This window comes from Alexandromys fortis, unplaced genomic scaffold (genome assembly GCF_014885135.2).
Source record: "Alexandromys fortis isolate MF-2015 unplaced genomic scaffold, M_Fortis_MF-2015_v1.1 scaffold_35, whole genome shotgun sequence".
Classification (NCBI taxonomy): domain Eukaryota; kingdom Metazoa; phylum Chordata; class Mammalia; order Rodentia; family Cricetidae; genus Alexandromys; species Alexandromys fortis.
In genome coordinates this window covers 9,932,922-9,953,089 of record NW_026067913.1, presented here as the reverse complement: position 1 = coordinate 9,953,089, position 20,168 = coordinate 9,932,922, and the positions used below count along the sequence as shown (strand labels likewise).

The 20,168-nt window shown below is 41.0% G+C and overlaps 1 protein-coding gene and 2 long non-coding RNA genes across 4 annotated transcripts in view; 1 reads left to right on the top strand and 2 right to left on the bottom strand.

The window, feature by feature from the left end:
- The window catches only part of Scfd1 (sec1 family domain containing 1), a 65,957-nt gene that overhangs the window by 45,589 nt on the left and 200 nt on the right, over positions 1-20,168 (top strand). Inside the window, exons 18-24 of one of the 2 annotated variants that reach the window (XM_050138814.1) lie at positions 1,690-1,752; positions 3,645-3,720; positions 7,617-7,670; positions 11,190-11,242; positions 12,995-13,028; positions 13,551-13,616; positions 16,336-16,404. In XM_050138814.1, coding sequence (XP_049994771.1) covers positions 1,690-1,752; positions 3,645-3,720; positions 7,617-7,670; positions 11,190-11,242; positions 12,995-13,028; positions 13,551-13,616; positions 16,336-16,404 — 415 coding nt within the window. The other variant, XM_050138815.1, reaches the window with a different exon arrangement.
- Positions 4,323-12,824, bottom strand: LOC126499553 (uncharacterized). The gene is made up of 3 exons (XR_007591107.1): positions 11,790-12,824; positions 8,507-8,627; positions 4,323-6,357 (listed from the first exon to the last, which is right to left on the bottom strand). It is a non-coding gene; the product is annotated as an uncharacterized lncRNA (long non-coding RNA).
- LOC126499554 (uncharacterized) lies at positions 17,869-20,167 on the bottom strand. The gene is made up of 2 exons (XR_007591109.1): positions 18,702-20,167; positions 17,869-18,012 (listed from the first exon to the last, which is right to left on the bottom strand). It is a non-coding gene; the product is annotated as an uncharacterized lncRNA (long non-coding RNA).

The window sequence follows — 20,168 nt, the reverse complement described above, 5'->3', positions numbered from 1 at the left end:
ATTGTGAAGCACTGAGAGGCCAAGGGGGTGATTCATCACAAGGTCAGTAGCAACTTGGAGTATTTACATAGCAAGACCTGGACTGTCCAATCTTCCTACAATTGTAGCATTTTTATAAGATAGAATCCAACTGGATAACTGACAATCATGATAGAAGACGTAATGATTGGAACCATTTTGAGGATCCTGGAACCAAACCTCATGAATGCCAAAGGATGCTGTTTCTTAATTGGGAGCTTGATAGGAGGACCTGCACTGTCATTGAATTTACATGTGTTAAAGGAACAGTTAATACTCAAATGAAAGAATGATGTTAATGATACTCAATGATTCAGACAGTCAAACTGAGTGATAAGACCTTAGCGAATGGCTGCCTTTGCTTAGCCCCCTGACTTTTTCTATTTATAGCTTTGTTTATGGCCCCATTCGTGAACAAAACTGAAAGCTTTGCATTTACTTTGGATTTCTGTCTTGTTACTGCTAGACTTTGTTAGGACAGAAGGCGAACATTTTTAGCATTTTGGCTACTACATTGTTTGTGATTCCTTCTTTTTTTCACTCTTAAAACATCCTTTGGGCTCTGCCCACCCCCTTGTGCAGAGCATATGAAGTAGCTAAGAGCCATGAAAAAGATATGTTGATATAAAGTGTGTAGTGTGCTAATAGAATATAATGGACCAGGATTGCAAAAGGATGCTGCCTCTCGTGTTACTCATCTGTGTTGCATTTTGTGCACATCTGTAATGGGAAGAACATTCATCAGCATCTTGCAGCTGCTTTCCTCGCAGTGCCGAGAGTCTTCGGGGAACATCCGGTATTTGCAAATTGTGTAGAGAAATGTGAAAACATCCTTGGAGGAAGTTTTTTTGTTTTTGTTTTTGTTTTTTTTTTTTTGTTTTTTTTTTTTTTTTGGTTTTTCGAGACAGGGTTTCTCTGTGGTTTTGGAGCCTGTCCTGGAACTAGCTCTTGTAGACCAGGCTGGTCTCGAACTCACAGAGATCCGCCTGCCTCTGCCTCCCAAGTGCTGGGATTAAAGGCGTGCGCCACCACTGCCCAGGAGGAAGATGTATTTTTAAAGTACACCTAAGTGCTCTCTTTTCCTCCAGTTTTTAGTTTCCCCAATCATACTTAAGAGAGATTCTAAACTTTTTAGAAAAACTTGAAAATGTATAACCATGTGCAGTTACATGTAAAACACGTGGTTTGTAATGTAACTGGAGGGAGCACATCTCTGTAGTGACTGATGGGGTGGGCTGTGAGCTGAGTCCCTAGAGGAAATGTGGCATTTCTTCTCCTGAACTCCCCAAAGGACAGCCTGAGCAGGGGGCTGCAGGGAGCAGGGGTGTGTGCTGCCCAGCAGTGAGCTGAGCTTAGCTGCCTGGGTCTCTTGGTAATGCTCACATAGGAAGAGGCTTCGCTTCTGGCTCCTGCTTGCTCCTGCAGTGCTGCTGCTGGGACCCTGGGCCTGGTACCTGCTGTGGTGTTCTGCTGCTGAGCTGCACCCAGCCCTGCACTGGCATGTTTTAGGGAATCTCACTGTTTGAATGATGGCTGTAATATAACTAGTTAAAAAATAATAATTTTTAAAAAAATCTGCACATCTTAGAAGTTAGCCAGTAAATCTTTTAATGCCAAGATGCCGAATGATAACTCTGTCCACTTGTAAGTATAAACCTCCTTGTTTCATAGGGCTTTTGCCAAGATGGCCTCAACTCCCGCCAGCTATGGTAGCACTACCACTAAACCAATGGGGTAAGTATGCTGATGATGTTGGTCCTTCGTACTCCAAACATTCATGTCTTAAAATCACAGTATCTGCCACCTTCCAGAAAATTTCCTTCAGACTTACTTGAGTAGTTTTCATTCTCTCTTTAAGATGTAAGGGGATGTTTTTCACATGGTATTGGTTTCATATGTTTCTGTCACACCTTTCAGTTTTAGAAACTGCGAGGCTCAAACTATTTTGTATTGCTATTGATAGCCATAGCATAGATTTTTAAAGCTAGTTGCTCAAGACCTAACCATGACAAATGTAGTCCTGCGGGCTGGGGAATGACTCCTCACCCTAGGGCAGCTCTCAACCCATGGGTCACAACCCCTTTGGGGGTCAGATGACCCTTTCAGAAGGGTCCCATATATATCCTGCATATCAAATCATAACTATCAAAATTACAGTTAGGAAGTAGCAACAAAATAATTTTGTGATTGGGGGTAACCATAACATGAGGAACTGTATTAAAGGGTTACAGCATTAGGAAGGTTGAGAACCACAGTCTTAGGGACTGCTGTAGTATTCATGTGGTTTTCCAATTTGCTGAACAAGGTAATTGTGGCTACTCTTTTCTGTATCACACATATTTCAAATTTCTAATTTATTTTTGAATCTGGAATAAAGTATGAAGCCCAGAGGAAATGATTTATCTAGTTTTAATGGTTTCAGCTGACCTCCCCTCTGGAGGTCACTATACAGGTTGTCCTGAACCCTGCCGCCCCACTCACGGAGGTACCTGCAGAAAGGATGTCCCTTCAGAGCCATGCATCCCATCCTGGTCACTTATTTCTGCTAATGGAGGATTTCCATCCTGTTCCTCTTAGTAACACAGGGGAGAAAGGGCAGAATAAGAGAAAGGAAAATAATTCCTATAATTTTAAAAAATAGATTTGCCAGCATCGTGTCTTAAAATCATATAAAATACATAGAGCCTGAGGTTCCTTACATATTTTTGTATTTAAGGATATTAATAAAATATTATTTAAGAAATAATGTGCTTTAAGAAAATCTTGGCTAGGGGGCTGGAGAGATGGCTCAGTGGTTAAGAGCATTGCCTGCTCTTCCAAAGGTCCCGAGTTCAATTCCCAGCAACCACATGGTGGCTCACAACCATCTGTAATGAGGTCTGGTGCCCTCTTCTGGCCTTCAGGCATACACACAGACAGAATATTGTATAAATAAATAAATATTTAAAAAAAAAAGGAAAATCTTGGCTAAATTGAAAACTGTTCCTAGCTTTCTTATACAGTGTAGAATTATTCTTACAAAGTATCCTTTGATCCTCATATGAGACTGTGAAGCAGAACTGTTAACTGGTGTGGCAAATAACTGAGCATTGTTTGTTCTTGTTCACAGTTCACAGTTGAGGCAGCAGCCGCTGTTTGTTGTGCTTACCATTTTTACATGGTCAGTTTTCTGTCCACGTGACAGAATCGGATCCAGCTGCTGTGATAGAGCCCAGCAACACTTGACCTGTTGTAATGTTGACAGGCAGTGTAGTGTTGTGTGTGAGTGAACGCCAGAAGAAGCAAAGTCTGAATTACTGTTTTTCCTCTGATTGTTTTTGCACTAAAACAATCAGAAAGGTGGAAGATTCTCAAGTTACAATTTACCAAAATCTATTAATAAGGATAAGCAATGAATGTTTATATTTATATAAAGTTTTATATAGTTTTAATTTTTATTTAACACCATTTTAGTAAGTAAAACTGCAGCAGCGATATCCGTAGAAGCGGAATGCCCACAGTGTTGTTTACAGAAGTAAGGTACAGCACAGTGAGCAGCCCGTGGTCTGTAATCGACCACCACTGTTGAAGGAGCAAACTGTACAGTGGCCGAAACTCAGTGTGTCTTTTGTCTTTCGCCCTACCAGACTCTTATCACGAGTCATGAACACAGGGTCACAGTTTGTGATGGAAGGCGTGAAGAACCTGGTGCTGAAGCAGCAGGTGAGCACTTCTTGGAAGGCGTTCCTGCCCTGGAATAGATGGCTTTAGGTGTCAGTTTTTGCTGGATTAGTATTCATCTCTGATTACTCCCACCCACACTGTAAATTCCTAGAATTAAGAATTTACTTACAAATCAAAGGGTATGGACATTTTAGTTACTCCTAATAAATATTGCCAAAATATTCTCCAGCAAAGTGTCTATCTAGAAATGTATGTTAAACTCATGGAAGCCCATTGTGACCCTGCACTGTCCTGATGCCCAAGTGTCTAGGGGCACTTGCGCTGTGGGGGTCTAGGATTCAGAAGTAAGAGGCATCAGAAGAGACTGCAGAGATAGAGGCTTAGAATATTGTAACTGTTCTGTTTACATCTATAAGGATTTGTTCTGGCTTTTTAATTTTTTAATTTTCATTATGGAGGCTCTCTAGTTCCATTCTTGGAACCCAGGTAAAGGTAGAAAGAGAGTCACTAAGCACCTTTACCTGCTTGAGCCTTTTTATCAGCACTAAAAAGATTGTTTTGAGTTGTTTTTATCAGAATAAACATTGTAAGCTATAAATAAATTAGACAAGAATTAAATTGACCAATAAGTTAAAAAAAAAAGTAATAGTAAACAAAACGGAACATTGATAATTCTAAGTCACTAATAACAGCTTTTTGTGTTTTGTTTTCTGGGCAGCATGAGTTTGTGCATTCTAAATATCAACCCTCACAATACAATAGACAGTGGAATAAAATTTACAGACTTGAATATATTTTTGTGAGAATAATTACACAAGAATGTTGTGATAATATAAACACAAAGTTGCAGAATTTAGAAATCACCACTGACACACCTTTAAAAAATGAATTTGTAGGAAATGAATTTACAAGCAATGGAAATGCACCAGCTAAATCAGGAAAGACAAAGCTGGTTGCAGCATGTGATCTCTGTTCAGGATTATTATTTAAGTAAGAAAACTCAAAATTTGAACTCTGAATATTGTATAATAACCATTTCACAGTATAAGTGGATATCATAACACTACATTGTACAGTTTAAATGTCGAGCGTGCTTCAGTACAGTGTGAGCAGGAGTTTATAGGCTTTCTTTTAAATCCAGTGGCATTTGGGACAGAGTGAAGTATGGGTAGTCTGTCTAGCAGTGGCTTTATGATAAGGGCTTGTCTCAACACTGTCTGGTGAAATTGGGTGTGTGGATGGGGATAGATGTGGACCCACACAATCCTAGTGTGTTACTTTTTGTTGCTATGAACACACAGTGATCGAGAAGGAAAGTCACATCAACATTTTATGGCTTCCTCATTCATGATATGAGCATTAGAATTAGTCTGTAAATTTGCTTCTAGAACATTGATATTTATCCCCTAGCCTCTATGAATTTGCAGCATCTGCATATGTTCTGTCTTTACTCTTTGAACTCCACATAGGAATTGTCACCTTCCAGCACCCTGATTGGAACAGCAGCGACCCTGTCTCCAATCCTGCTCCCATCATGGTCACCAGAGCATCTTCCCACACCCAAAAATACAAAGTTAGAAATGGCTACCATGGAGCAGTCAACCATGTCAGAGAACTAATTCTAGGAGACTTGGAAAACCTTCCCTCCTGTGGCTGTGCAATATTAATATCTGGGGTTTGATTTTTATGAGTAAAGTAATTACATCATTAGGTTAACATGGTTTTTTTATCTAAATCTTTCCAGTAACTAAAATCATAAAACCAGTCTTAGGGAATAGATTTCCCACTGTATATTTTTTGATAAATTTCTGCTTCACGAATTATTTCTACTTCATTTAGAATCAGATTTTAGAAATAACCCAAAAGTTATAATTTGTTATGAATGGAACTCTGCCTTTCAAGTCTATGTCTTAACCTTCTGGCAATTAAAAAAATCAGTTGCCAACTAACACAGTAGTGTTTTCTGCCAGACATACTAGCCTAGGCCTTTAATCCTAGCACTGGTAGGCAGAAGCAAGTGGATCTCTGTATTTCCCAGGCCAGCCAGGGCTACATAATGAAACCCTGCCTCAAAAACAAAAGAAAAAATAGTGATTTTCATTTTATTTCTAAACAGCAATGTCTGAGAATAAAGAGAAATATGCTTAGAACATTTTTCATTTAATTAATTTCATCTGTGCTTTGTTCAGTGAAGTTTACAAACTATGACAGCTGCTCTGTGCACAGAAGACTGGTGTGTTCTACTTGCTGTGGTCCAAGTGGCTACAATCCAGCTATCCAGTTTTGCCCAGAACTCAGAGTTCTTCCTGCCTTTGTCTTCTAAGTGCTGGAATTAAAGGTGTGCACCACCCAGCCAGTCCAGTTTTTCCTTCAGTAAAAGTTTGTCCCAGCTCAGCTTCAGCTGACGTTTAGCACAGCCTGGAGTCTTAGGGAGTCTCAGTTGAGAACTGTCCAGGTGAGACTGGTCTGTGGCCTCTGTGGGAGGGCCAGGCTCATGGTGGGTTACAGAACCATCCGTCTTGGGCAGGTGGTCTTGGGCTGTATGATAGCCAGAGGTGAACGTGCCAGCAAGCACAGCCTTCTCCGTGGGTTCTGCTCCCCTCTTGAATTATGACTTGGAAGTGTAGGCCTCATAAACCCACTTTTCTGAGTTGCTTTTGGCCAAAGTGTTTATCCCTGCAACAGAAAGGAAACCAGAGCAGAGTTCTGTGTGAAGAGACTCAGTGTGTAATAAATTTCCCCTTTGGTTACTTAGACAGGGACCGCCCCAGTACCCCAGGCTGGCCACTATCAGGGGAGTCCTCCTTTCTTAGCCTACAGTGTGCTGGAATTGCAGGCATGAGCCAATACACCTGCCTGCTTTGTAAATTATTAACTCGAGCTCTCATTTACAGAGAGAACAGCTCAGGAGTGTCAGTTGGTGACATCGCCATTGTTTTCATAAGTACAGTGCCTTCTGTCTGTCAAGATGTGTTTCCTTCCTGTTCTCTACAGCTGAAGGCTTCCCTTAATCCATGGCCGTCTGTAAATACTGACAGAGTGGTGAAGCAGTAGTTTGATTCTTTTCACCAGAGAGAGAGACCATGGGAAAACATAAGAATTATTTGTGAGCTCTTAAACACTTTTGCTAGGAAGACATTTTTCTTAATTTATAATGTACTTGTTGGCAAATGTGTCATCATTTGTAGCATGGCTGTCAAATAAAGAGTGAGATTTAGTTGTACCCTCCCTGAAAATCTCTTATGGTACAAGAACATTCATCATAAAATTCAGCTTAAATGCCCAGATTTCTAGTATTTTAAAAGGAAACTCCTGACTTGTTACATGCATTTTCCATATTTCTCCGCACTACACAACTCTAGCTGTGCATTCGTATTCAGAAAGGTGAGTGAGAGCAAGGTGTAGAGGGAGAAGGGGACGGGCAGCCTTCAGCTTTAGAAAATGCTTACGTCTTCCTGCCCTGGAGCCCATGTATCTTATTTATGTATGTGTTTGAGTATTGGCATGAGCAGGCCACAGCAGGCCACAGCAGGCCTGGCAGTCAGGAGGCTAAAGGGCTCTTATACAGAATTGTATTTTTCAGTGAGAACTTTGGATACTTAGGTTTTTTACACCTGTGACATCTTAATTATGTACATAAACTTAGGGTGTGTTTAATGGAAAGGTAAGCATGTTTAACTATGGAGTGATTGGGATTGGAGAGATGGCTCAGCGGTTAAGAGCACTGACTGCTTTTCTGGAGGGCCCGGGGTTCAATTCCCAGCACCCACATTGAATCTCACAGCTGTCTGTGACTCCTGTTTCATGAGATCTAACACCCTCAGACAAATAGCCATGTTGGCAAAACACCAGTATACATAAAACAAGTTATTCCAAAAAACTAGAGTCATCAAGTTGTATTCCAGCATCTAACAAAATACTCATGTTTTCCACAGAATCTACCCGTTACGCGAATTTTAGACAATCTCATGGAAATGAAGTCAAACCCTGTAAGTAACAATTAATTATGTAAATTCTTGGATGTATCAAACTGACTGAAAGGTGATAAATCCAGATTGACTCGGTTGTGCTCCTAATTACTACTGAGCATGTGCGAGAAAGAGTCCATATTCCCAATGGCATCTTTCAGCCATTGTCACAGATACACAGAATTGGGTTTTCTTGGCTACTACAACCATTCTGACTAGGTCTCCTCTGAATTAAATATATACTACATTGTACATGTTTTAATGTTAATACATCCTAAAGAACACATTTCTATGAGTGAAAAAGAACCAGTGACCCATCAGGTGTTATAATGTTGATGTGGGATGCCCCTCTGTACCATTGGCTAATAAAGAAGCTGCTTTTGCCTATGTCAGGGCAGAGTAGAGGTAGGCAGGAAAACTAAACTGAATGCAGGGAGAAAGAAGGTGAGGTCAGGCAGATGCCAGAGCCTTACCAGGAAGTAGGTCACAGCCTCGTGGTGATACATGGATTAATAGGAATGGGTTAATTTAAGATGTAAGAGCTAGCTAGAAATATACCTGAGTTATGGGCCAAACAGTGTTGTAATTAGTATAGTTTCTGTGTGATTATTCGGATCTGAGTGGTTAGAAAATGAACAAGCAGTCTCTGTTTACATGATGTAAGGAGAAGCAGTGCAGTTTAAGGAAATTCTATTAGGTGAGAAATGTATAGGAAAACTTCTGAGTATTTCAGATGGCTCTAAATTCCTCTGGGCCCAACAAGTAAATCAAAAACAATTGTTGGCAGAATAAACAACAGATAGTTTGGAAAACTATTTGTCAGGCAAATGCTAACTATCTATGAGCTGGGCACGCACCGAGGTGACTCAGAACGCTAGCACCGAGGTGGTTTTCCAGGGGTCAGCGCAGAGCAGCATCGTCAGAGCTTACTTTAGTTTAGGCTGCTGTAGACTTGGCGGTGAGGGGAGGACTTCAGACCTGAAGAAATGAGAACAGAATATTGAGACCAGTGTGACTCTTTTAGTAATTGTTAAAATATGGTTATGGAAACTAGCAAAAACAATTTTTAAATTCACTCATGTGGAAACTGAAACACCATAAAATGTGCAGCTGCTGCTATGAAAATTATGGGAAAATTATACGCAATAAACTTAAAAAGATTCTTGTGTTTGAGAAACTGTAAATGGCTGGACAGTGGTGGTACACAGCCTTAATCCCAGCACTCAGGAGTCAGAGGCAGGCAGATCTCTGTGAGTTTGAGGCCAGCCTAGTGTAGAGTGGGTTCCCGACAATCTCCAAAGCTACAGAGAAACCATGTCTCAAAAAACCGAAAAGAAAAAAGAAACCAAATCTGTATAGATGGTAGTGATATACAGTGCAATTGCAACTGACTTTGACTCCTAGACTAAGAGGCCCTCAAAAGAGGCGTGAGTTTATGACCATTTGTCTTAGAAAACATCTCATTACGCTCAGTGTCCACCTGAAAGGTGGCCCAAGCATAATAAAAGTCAGAATACAAATGAATGCAAAACTGCAGGAGACAAGTGCATAGGATGAAGGCCTCTTGTTATTGTCCCCATCCTGATGTTCTGTGCAGACCACTAACTGTGATAGCAGGTACATGTATGTGTGGGGCTGTGCCAGGAACCACTCAGTGAATTCGTACCTTAGAAGTCATTTAATCCTCGGTTAAACCACTAAGAAAAGTGCTGTTTTTATTATACTTGTGTTATAGACAAGGAAAATGAAAGATGAGGTCAGTTAACTTGCTAGGGGTTATACCACTGATAAATAGCAGTTTGGGGGTTTTCTGAGGCCAGAATTCTACCATTATACTGTTAGTAGGAACCGTGTGTCCTTCACAGACTCACAGAACTAGAGAGGTCATTACAGGTCATCTAACAACAGAAGAAAGGGAGCAGGAGACAGGTGGCCGCTTCATGCAGTAGACTTGATCCAGCCCTGATCCTCATCCTGGTCCTAGTCACAGCCGTTCCTTCCACATGCTTTACAATAAACACATGGATGGCTAAATTTGATGAGTCTTACACAGATGTTTCTCTGAGTTGTACAAGTGCACTTATCAGTACTGTTGAGTTTATAATCACAGGCAGATCTTTTAATTAGAAGAGATACTTTTTCATCATCCATCTGCTATTTAAGGTAGCTGTCTGCACTCCTGTTCCTCTCTTGTTCGTACAGTAAGGTAGAGCTGGCAGGTGATAGTGAATGACCTCAGCTGCTTTCAAATCCTGGAGCATGGACTGGCATGTCGCTCAGCTGGTAGACGGCTTGCCTAGCATGTGCAGGCTCTGGGCCAATCTCCAGGACCATGTGAACCTAGCAGCGACAGGTGCCTGTACTCAGTGCTAGGAAGGTAGGAGCAGGGGAATTTGGAGTTTGAGCTACACAGTTGGAGGCCAGGCTAGGCTGTATAAGACACCTCCCATTCTGATTACATGTGTGTGTGCACACACATACATTACACATGTAGTTAGAGGACAGCTTGTGGCAGCTCTCTCCTTCCATCACGTGGGTCCTGGGGATCAAGTGCAGGTCATCAAGCTTAGCAGCAAGTGTGACTTGCTGGTCACTTACACTTGGTAAGTGTTCTCCTGTGTTGATCTGAGTACTGACCACAGGTCAGGAAGTCCAGCTGGAGGGGTTCCCCCAGTGACATGTGAGGAGTCCGACCACACTTGGGGTGCTGTGTTGATCTAGGGTCAGGACTAAGTAGTGGCAGTGTGTGTGTATTTGTCCTTCACCAGATATCGGGGCGGGGCTGAATTGTTAGTTTAAAGACAGATCATGAAGTAACTTAAATCATGAAGTAACGGACTGTACACTTCACAATTCCTTTACTATCAAGAAGCTTCCAATTTAGCATAAAATTCAACAACTTCTAGAGTCGGGAAAACTTGAACAGATAGAAGAGTGTGGTGAGTCGGTCCGGGCAGACCCCACCTGGACTAACCTGAGGACATGAATGTTAGCATGAAACGTTTAGTTCATGTATTTATCTGTAGAAATCCTAATGCATTAGGTGGGCAAATGTCGGCCACATATACACTTGATATCCAGTATTATCTAAATTTTTAATTCTAAATTCTAAAGTTGATCTGGTTCCAACATTTGCACATAAAGGACTGAGCCTCTTATATGCATCTGTATACTCAGTAAAGCTCTGGATACAGAATGACGAAGTCCTAAACAAAGACCCTGGGCATTAAAACTGCATGTGCAGGGGGTTCACATCCTAGAGTTCCTACCTTTATTACTAAATATGTGACCACAGAAAAGTCGCATGGTCTCCTATCCATCCCAACTTGCCCATCTAAAACTGGGCTAAAAATAGGAACTGCCATAGGCTGAGGATTAGCACGTGGTTTCATGTAAAGCACTAAAAATACAGCTTCTTAACACATGTAGACAGTCATTACAATCTGTGAAATTGGAGGGTGTGTTACGATCAAATTCTGTGCTGTACCATGATCCTCTAAACAGAAACCTCATAATGTATTTTATTTTTGTTTTTAATAGGAAACTGATGATTATAGATATTTTGATCCCAAAATGCTGCGGAGCAATGACAGGTAAGAATCTTTTCTCTCGGGTGGTATTTGTTGTCTGTTCCCTCTGAGAATGGAATAACGTTGTAAAGACAGTCTGCTTTCTACTAACATTCTGACTGTGGTATTTTAATCTCCTTCAGAGCTAATCACAGACCATTATGAGTAGTGTCTTGCTGTTTTCCCTTAGTGTATATACAGAGAAATAAAGTTAGCTATTTACTATTTGTGAAATGGTGTTATCATAAACAAAATGGGGAATTTAGAGAAAGTATTTTTAAACGAATATGATTACTGGACTAAATGAAAAAACTGTTGGAAACAGGTGTTTAAGGTGGTGGTTTGTTGTGTGAAATCAATGCAGCTTCTGTAAAAGCACTTTATGGCAATGAAACAACTCAGGGTATAGTGTCTGCATTTTATGGAAGACATGATGTGGTAACTGGCTGTACTTATGTTACTTTTCAAGGGCTAATTCATAGTAATAGGAAAAATAACCTAAAAGACAGCTGACAGAGAAGGAAATAACTGGATATCCCTAGCAGTAAAACTTTGGGAGCAAATTCCTTACCTGTGCCTGCCGTTGAGACCTTCAGCACTTTGTATTTGTCCTTTTCCCAAGCATTCATGTCTTTGTGGGTTGTCAGGACCGATGATCTAGCTGCTAGATTATTAGGTAATTTCAAGTGTTCTCTTTTCTGAACTTAGCAGAAGTGCTGTTACGTAAGAACTTCCAATAATAGCTATCACTGGCAAGAGAGAAATTTGACCGCAAATTAGAGAACAAGGGATGGGGACTGAGCACCAGTGGGACAGGGTTTCCCTTTAGGAGTGATGAGAGACTGGATACACTAAAACCTACGATCTTTGCTTCACAAGCGGATGTGTAACTGTCTGGACTAGTAACTCTTCCTGGCAGTTGGCTAAGCAGGAGCCATAGAAGCTGAGGACTGTTCAATTTTAAGTGTATCATATATACGATAGTCAGAAGGAATATTAGCATTGCTAAAGCACACAGGCTCAGAGAGCTTTCTTTTTGCGGCCTTTTCCTAAGCTAGCCTATCCGAAACCATGGTTATTAGTAACTCGTGGTCCTGAGCTATTTAAGTCTACCTCCTGTCTACCTCAGCGGAGCTATTGAGAATTTGATCAGGTGGCCATCTAGCCATTTCTGTGGTGTATGGACTGTTGCAGGCTGTAGACGTGAGGAAAGATGGCAGAGGTGTGCTTAGCTAAACAGTTAAACTCTCCTTATCACGCTGTCCATGCTTGTTTGTTTAATACTCTGACATGTGAAGGCCTGGAAAGATGTGTTTAGTAAAGAGTTCGTGGATGCCAGTGAAGTGTTTTCACAATATATGACCTGTGATAAATAAGAGGCTAGAGCAGTATGTCTCCTCTCATCTTCCCTTCCATCCTGAGGAAGATGCCACAGGCTGTGTAATTGTTTCAGTGTGGTGAAAATTTAACTCATGACCTGCTTTATTGCTTCGCCTGGTCCCAGCTTCCTTTCCTTGGCATAGATGCTGTTGGTCAGCCTTCTAGAATTTATGTCAAAGTTGCTAGGAGGTCATCCCATTCCCTTTTAGACATTGAGATATCTACCTTCTAGCTCCTTCCTCTACAAAGCTGAAGAACCCCTGCTTACCAAGAAGGTGGACCTGGATACCTTCTTAATGCTGCTCACACGTGCACATGAACATGTTTTCCTATACCCGTCTTTCCTGTAATAGAAGCCAACGATGAAATTTTCAGTGCAGTTTCTCTTTATTGCAGCTCAGTTCCTAGGAACAAAAATCCATTCCAAGAGGTAAGTTTTGCACAACCTTCTCTGCTCTTAGATAATTAACAGTAGTCCTGAGGCAGAACGAGTTTGTGATCAGTGCTTGGCCATTCAGGTCAGTCTAATTCTGCACATCCAGGATCCTGCCGTCAAGTCCTCAGCAACTCTGTTCCTCTACTTTTCTAAGAATGACAGGATAGCAGGAAAGGAATCTTTTGTATTGCAGTGAGAATTTTACATGCGGAATTTCAGCATTGTGAAGATGTGAATACAGACACTTCTTGTTTTGAGTGCCATGCTGAAGTTGTACCATGGGCTTTCCAGTCCTGCCTACAGCAAATAGTAAAGATTCAGAGCTAGCCTTCAGCAAAAGCAATCTATCCTCAGTTTCTGTTGCTTGACTGGATGATGCAGTTAGACTTGGAAACAGCCCTGCACTTATGCAGCCTTATCTCAGTTTTAGGACAGTTCCCAGACTAAAGGCCTGCTGCTTGAAAATTAAAATGCTTTAACTGTTTCTTCACCTGTTCCTTCCACTTGCATTTTTAGGCCATTGTCTTTGTGGTAGGAGGAGGCAACTATATTGAATATCAGAATCTTGTTGACTACATAAAGGTACAGTTGGGTCATCTCATTGTCCAGCACCTATCCTCACCTTTGCATAACTACTTTCTAAGAGGTATCTTTTAAAGTTCTGTGTGTGAGCAAGACACAATGGCACAAGCCTGGAGTCCCAGCTACTTGGGAGGCCAAGACAAGAGGATCACTTGAGCCCAAGAGGTCGGGGCTAGTCAAGGCCACATGGCACGATCTCATCTCATAAAGTGCCATGTATAGAGAAAATTGCTGATTTGTTTTCCTGTTACATTTATTTTTCTACTAAAATTATACTGGACTAGAAAATAATATATCATATGGATATTAAGTATTTGGGTGCTCCCTTGATATATACTTTTAACTATTTAGAGACCTCAAGCTCCTATTCTGAGTGTTGTCTCCCTTGAGATAATTTATAGAATTCATTTACCTGACTAACACATGCTTTACACTTCAATCGTATTAACATCAATCAGCAACATATTTCTAAAAAGCATTTCAGGTAGCAAATTAGAAATAATGAAATCCTACCTTCAAGTCACAAGTGACAGAAAACTAAAAATACATGAAGCAGGAAGCCTAATTTGAATACCAAAAAAAATCTATAAGCTGGAGAATTAGCTATTGTTATATAATAAAATGACATTTTATAATTATTCAGTTTTCGTTAAAGTATGATCGGTCATTCTTTACCTAAGGCATTAATAGAAACTATGGTATAATGGGACCACATACCTCCCAGGAATTCTCGCTTGATTGCTTGTCTTCAATTATGCACATGAATGTATTTTTAAGAATCAGTATTGGGGCCCCCAGTCTTGCGCACAAAAAGGCTTTATTTTACATGCACACATATGTGCAGGCTTAAGAATAGGTTTTGTACTGGAACGTTTGGTAAGCTAAATTTCTTTAAAATTACACCTGATTTATTAGCTAATACAAGTGATTAGTGTTTTGCTACTTACTGTCTTTCTGTTACATAGCTGTTAGAAAGGAGCTACAAACATGGTGCGCCGAGCTGGGAAGAGGGACAGAGCAGGCCTCTCAGCTGGTCTGCTGCAGCCCTGTGTCCAGACCTGGACAGAGGGGACCTAGTTCTGTGCTAGGATCCAAAGTAGATGAGGGCAGCCTACACTGATGCACCAGCGTTGTGTGCTAGGAACTGGAAATGTTAGTGGTTTGTGACTGGTCAATACTCATGGAGCCTGATTTTGTTTACATGGTCAGAAAGAAGTAAATGGCTTCTACATGAGTAAGACCAGGGTTCTTCTTACTCAAGCGTGTGTAGAATATTTCTTGGTGAATGAAGTGTGTCCTGTACTCCTGGGATGGTACTTTGGCATATTGTCTGCCCTTGCAGGAATATTTTGAATGACATCAAGAGTCCCAGTCATGTGACCTTTCGCACTTTGCGTACCATCCCTCCTCCCTTTTAAATGTAACTAAGCCACTGCTCTTGTTTTATTTGTTCCCGGAGATGGGCCAACTAGGACTGAGTTTGTTTTTAATTTTTATTTATTTTTATGTGTATGGGTGTTCTGCCTGCATGTGTGGGTGTACAGTGCCTGCAGAGGCCAGAACAAAGCAACAAAGCCCCTGGGACTGAAGTTACAGACAGTTGTGGGCTGCCAAATGGTACTGGGAACCAAACCCAGGTCCTCTGCAAGAGCAGTAAATGCTCTTAACCACTGGTCTGTTTCTCTAGGCCCAAGTACTGGACTTTTGGTTTGTTGATTGGTTGGTTAGTTTTTGTTAATTTTTTTTTAATGGGGTCTCACCCTGTCCCTCAAGCTGAACTAGGACTTGAGGCAGTCTTCCTGGCCCAGCCTCTCAAGTGCTCTGGTTACAGCCCTGCCCTCCATATTCTGCTTTTGAGTCTTCTTTTGAGCCAACATCTACTCAGTTTATGAGTCACAGAAAAATTACTTTCTCTTGTGTTAAAAAATCACCATCTTGTTTCCTTGACTTTATTGAGCTCTACATTTTTTCCCATCTTGTTTCTTGATGGACTACCAAATTAATTTGATATAAATTTTGCATACTGTAAAGAGGAATCTTAATTCAGCTTGATGATAATGTACTTAAAGAGTATGGGCATAAAGAACTGACCCTCATCAGAAGTGGTCGTGAGGCCTATCACCCGGCTCTCAGCAGGCTAAGGCAGGGGAGTAGAGAGGTCAAGGCCAGCTTGAGCTAAATAACAAGATCCTGTCTCAAAAGAAGAAAAGGTAGATAAATGAAACAGTTGCCTGAATTTTGTATTTGCATCCTAATATTCTATCTGCTTCAGAAATAAAATTCGGGTAGAATGGATGCATTAACAAATGCGGTATTACACAACAGGGCTGAAGATACAAGCCCACGTCATCTTACTTCCAACATTAAATTCTCTTAATAATTTCTTCAGGTAGCACAGATCATACCTTGAAACAGTATTTATCTATGATTATATAGAGAGTTGTTGGTCCTCTGAAAGATAACAATACCAGCATGCCATAATTTACTACTGTGAAGGAAGAAAAAAGCATCCTTGTGTCCACTTCACCACCTCATTTCTGTTTAGGCAGTTTAGGGTACGGGGACACACACTTTAAATATACCACCACCACCACCACCTGACAAACAACTTTTAAGAGTAGCCCCCTCCCCAGAATGCCCAGGCTTTTTTTTTCCCTGAGAATGCTTACACTAACTCTTTTTCACAGTTACATCTGAATTCTGTGTCTGCTTTTTACAGGCAAAGCAAGGCAAGCACATTTTATATGGCTGCAGTGAGCTTTTCAATGCGACCCAGTTCATAAAGCAGGTAAAGTGTGCCTCTGTAGTTTGCTCTCAGAGCCAGCACAAGTTGCTGTTGGCTCTCTCTCCTTTGAAAACTATCACTTCAACTGAATTTAAATCAGCTTAAACAAAACCTCCTCTAGCTGTAAGTTTCACCATGGATATAAAGACGGCTCCGGTAAGTAACATTTTTAAAGGGTTAATAATCCCAACTCTTTTGAAAAGGTAATTATTGGCCAGGTTGAATTCAGCATTTCTAACATTCTGTCCATATGTCTGCTGCCGGGCATACCCTAGTTGGGTCTCAGAACTCTTCAGCAGGATGTGCTCAGCTGATACAATTGTGTCCACTTGGAAAGTAACGGCAGCTGTAGCTGTGTCCATTTTCCTATCGTTCTTCAAGATTGTCCCCACTAATGTTCTCAGCAATTATATTGATCTTAGCTTTTTTTAAAATTGGTATGCACATGGCCTGATCAAAAATGTCTAAATGTCAGCATCTGGGGGTACAGGTAAAGGAGATACAGCTTCTCACCGTCACTCTCAGCCTCTTGGAGTTCCCTATGATTCTAGGGACAAATCCAGGCGAAACTAGGATCCACAGCTTTGAAACTTGAGGACTAACGAGTTTGTGAAGCAAGACTTGGATTCCGTGGCAGATGTTTTACAGCAGAGAAGCATGGGGTTAGACAAAGAGAGGTGTTCAGAGCGGAGTGGTGCACCCTGGGAATGTGGGTGTGGCCTAGCAGAGTGAGTCTCGGGAAATAACAAAATACTTGATTCTGAGAATTCCTTGCATGTGTGTATGCACTTCGATCATATCCAGCAGTATCCTTGCACTTGCCTTTTTCACATTTTTACCTTAGTGGAAATTTTTCAAACATGCAGAAAGTTGAAGAGAAATTGCAGTTTAGGTAACCAAGGAAACTCAGTTTGGTTTTCTTTTCAGTGACTCAGCGGTTGTCATGCTACTTCTCTCGTTTCATTGGTCTTTAGAATGTTGCTTTAATTGCTTTATTGTGTTCTATTCCTAGCCTTCCTGAACTGTAAATATAAGTTCAGTTCTAATTTAAACTCAGTATTTAAACTGTAAGGTTTAAGTGCCTGGCCTTTGTCAGCTTCATTCAACACATTTGTCTGCTCTGTGCTTTTATTAGTTTGAAATATTTTGTAATTTATGTTGTGATTTATTCTGTAGCCCAAAGTTTGTGGTTCTGTTGTTTATCAGTTCCCTTATCGTCATAGAACATCCCGTTTTAAATAAGGTGTAGTTCCTTTTGTGGTCCAGCCTATGGTCTGGTCAGGGTAGCGCTGCTCAGATTCTGTGTTTGCTTCCCCTTCAGTGGGGGTGTCCTCTGTCGTGTGATGAGAGGCATTCAGGTTGCTAACCAGGAGCCTGATGTGCTGGCTCATTCCTGTGCACCAGCCCCTCAGAGCAAGAGGAGGCAACTTCTAGATGACTTTGAGCTGTGTATTGTGATCTTGTCTCAAAAAAAAAAAAAAAAGCTAATTAGAATTATTGAATTCTTTCTCCTCTTAGCTCTATCTATTACTGCATTGGTTTTATTGTCTTTTGAGACAGGGTCTTATGTAGCCCAGGCTAGCCTTGAACTCACTTTTCCTCTCCCCTCTGCTTTTGGTACTTGTTTACGGACTCTGGTCCCAGAATTACAACGGTGCTAGGAAATTCCTGTTGCCTATGATGCTGGTGTAAGCAGAGCTACTGTACGCTACTCCCAGGGAAGCGTAACACGCAGAGTTTGTATGATAGTTGATAATGGTAGCCAGTGCTCAAGTGCAGCTCAAACAGAGAGTGTTTCAGAAGTCTGCAGCTAGCTCCTGAGCCTTCACATGCTGGCCCCTGGAGTCCTTCTGCGCTCCATTCATGGTGAACGCCCAATAAAATGGACCACATTTAATCTTGTTTGTGTGGATGCAGGCATACAGCTGTAATTTAATGTTACGTAGGTGTTTGTGTCCCTGTGAGGCCAGAGGCCAGCATCAGTGTCTTCCTCATTAACTCTCTACCTTGTGCTTTTGAAACGAGTTCTCTGACTTAACCCAGCAGTCACCGATGCACTAGACGCAGCTAGTGCTGAGATTATTGGTGTGCACCACCAACTCAGCTTTTCCAGTATGCTGAGAGTCTGAGCTCGGGCCCTCATGTCTGCACAGCAATCTCACCAACCACACTTTTTATCTTTAATACTGTGTTTTTACTGTACTATTTATAGTCTTGGAACAACGTAGCTGTGTGGCAGGCTTATCCCATGTAGGTTTCTCTTAGAGTATACTCTGGGGTTTTCCTGATGATAAAATCACCTAATGTTGCATTTCATGATGTGTCTCGTCATTAAGAAACAGAATCCTTAGCAGTTTCTGGGCCAATATATAAAGCATGTATTCAGAGTAAACCATTTGTTTTCTCTCTCCCCATTTTAATAAATCCTAAATTCTTCTTCTTCTTCTGTTCTCTTTAAGGTAGTTAGCAATCCAGAATTTTTGTTTGGGTTCTTTCTTCTTTAGTTTTTCTCTGCATACATATATATAATTTTTGTGAGCCTATTTTCTTCTACTTCACCAATGGTAATTATTGATGCTTTTATTAACATTGTAAGTTGTGACTCGTTAAAACATGTTGAATTTTCTTATTACTTTGCTTTCTGAGATTCATAGATTTGTGGGTTGATGAATGAATGCCGTTTCTCTAGAGAGTGCTGACTTAGGGATTCATTAAGCAGTTATTTGGCTATACTCACTTTACATCTTTCCTCCCTTTATCCCTCCATGCATCTCAACCCACCCCCTTGGCTCTTTCTTAGATGCATGGCCTCTGACCTCTTTCATTGTTGCAACATACATACATACATACATACATGTTCATTCTCTTCTAAACACAAATGGTTCAGTCTGTATGATGTTACTTGTGTGCTTATGATTTCAGGGCTCAATGAGATCCCCCCATAAACTGTTTCTTCAGTAGCAGCTCAGATCTAAGTCTTTCCCATGTAGGAGTGGATTCAGGATAAGTGTGCACAGCATCTGCCACACGCTGCTTTCTCAGATTTCTCCCTCACTTGTTGCCCTAAACACTGCTCTGTTCTTCAGGCGAGATAATCAACTGCAGGATTTCTGTTAGGGGTCTGCCTGCTTTGGGTAGCAGCAGTTATGGCCTCCTTTTAGACCAAGAGCCACCTAATGTTTCCCTCCTCAGCTCAAGTCATCTCTAGAATCTTCTTGTCTGGAGTCGTTGTCCCCTGCCTCTGAGGAGTTGACTTCTGTGGTCTCACTAAGCCCTTCACACTGTTGCCTCTGAAGAGTTGGTCTGACAAGAGTTAATCTATTTATAGCCTTCACAAACTGAAGTGGGTTTGTCGTCTGCCTTTAAGGACCCTTTAGGAATATAGAAGTGTATGACACACTGTTAGCGCGTTTCTCTTTATAGTTTCCTACTGAGTTTCATATCCGTTACTTATGCCCAGGGTTTGCTTGTGATGTTTACATTTGTGCCATGACAGTGTTACTTTTGAAAAGCATATGTTAAATTATGTTGTTTGTTGAAATTAATGTTCTAAACCAGGCGGTAGTGCTGCATACCTTTAATCCCAGCACTTGGGAGGCAGAGCCAGTCGGATCTCTGTGAGTTCAAGGCCAGCCTGGTCTTCAAGAACTAGTTCCAAAGCTACAGAAAAACCCTGTCTCAAAAAAAAAAATTAATGTCCTAGAACTATGTAATAAGTTTTTGTGATTCAAAACTGGAAAATTATATGTATACATTTTTTCTTTCAT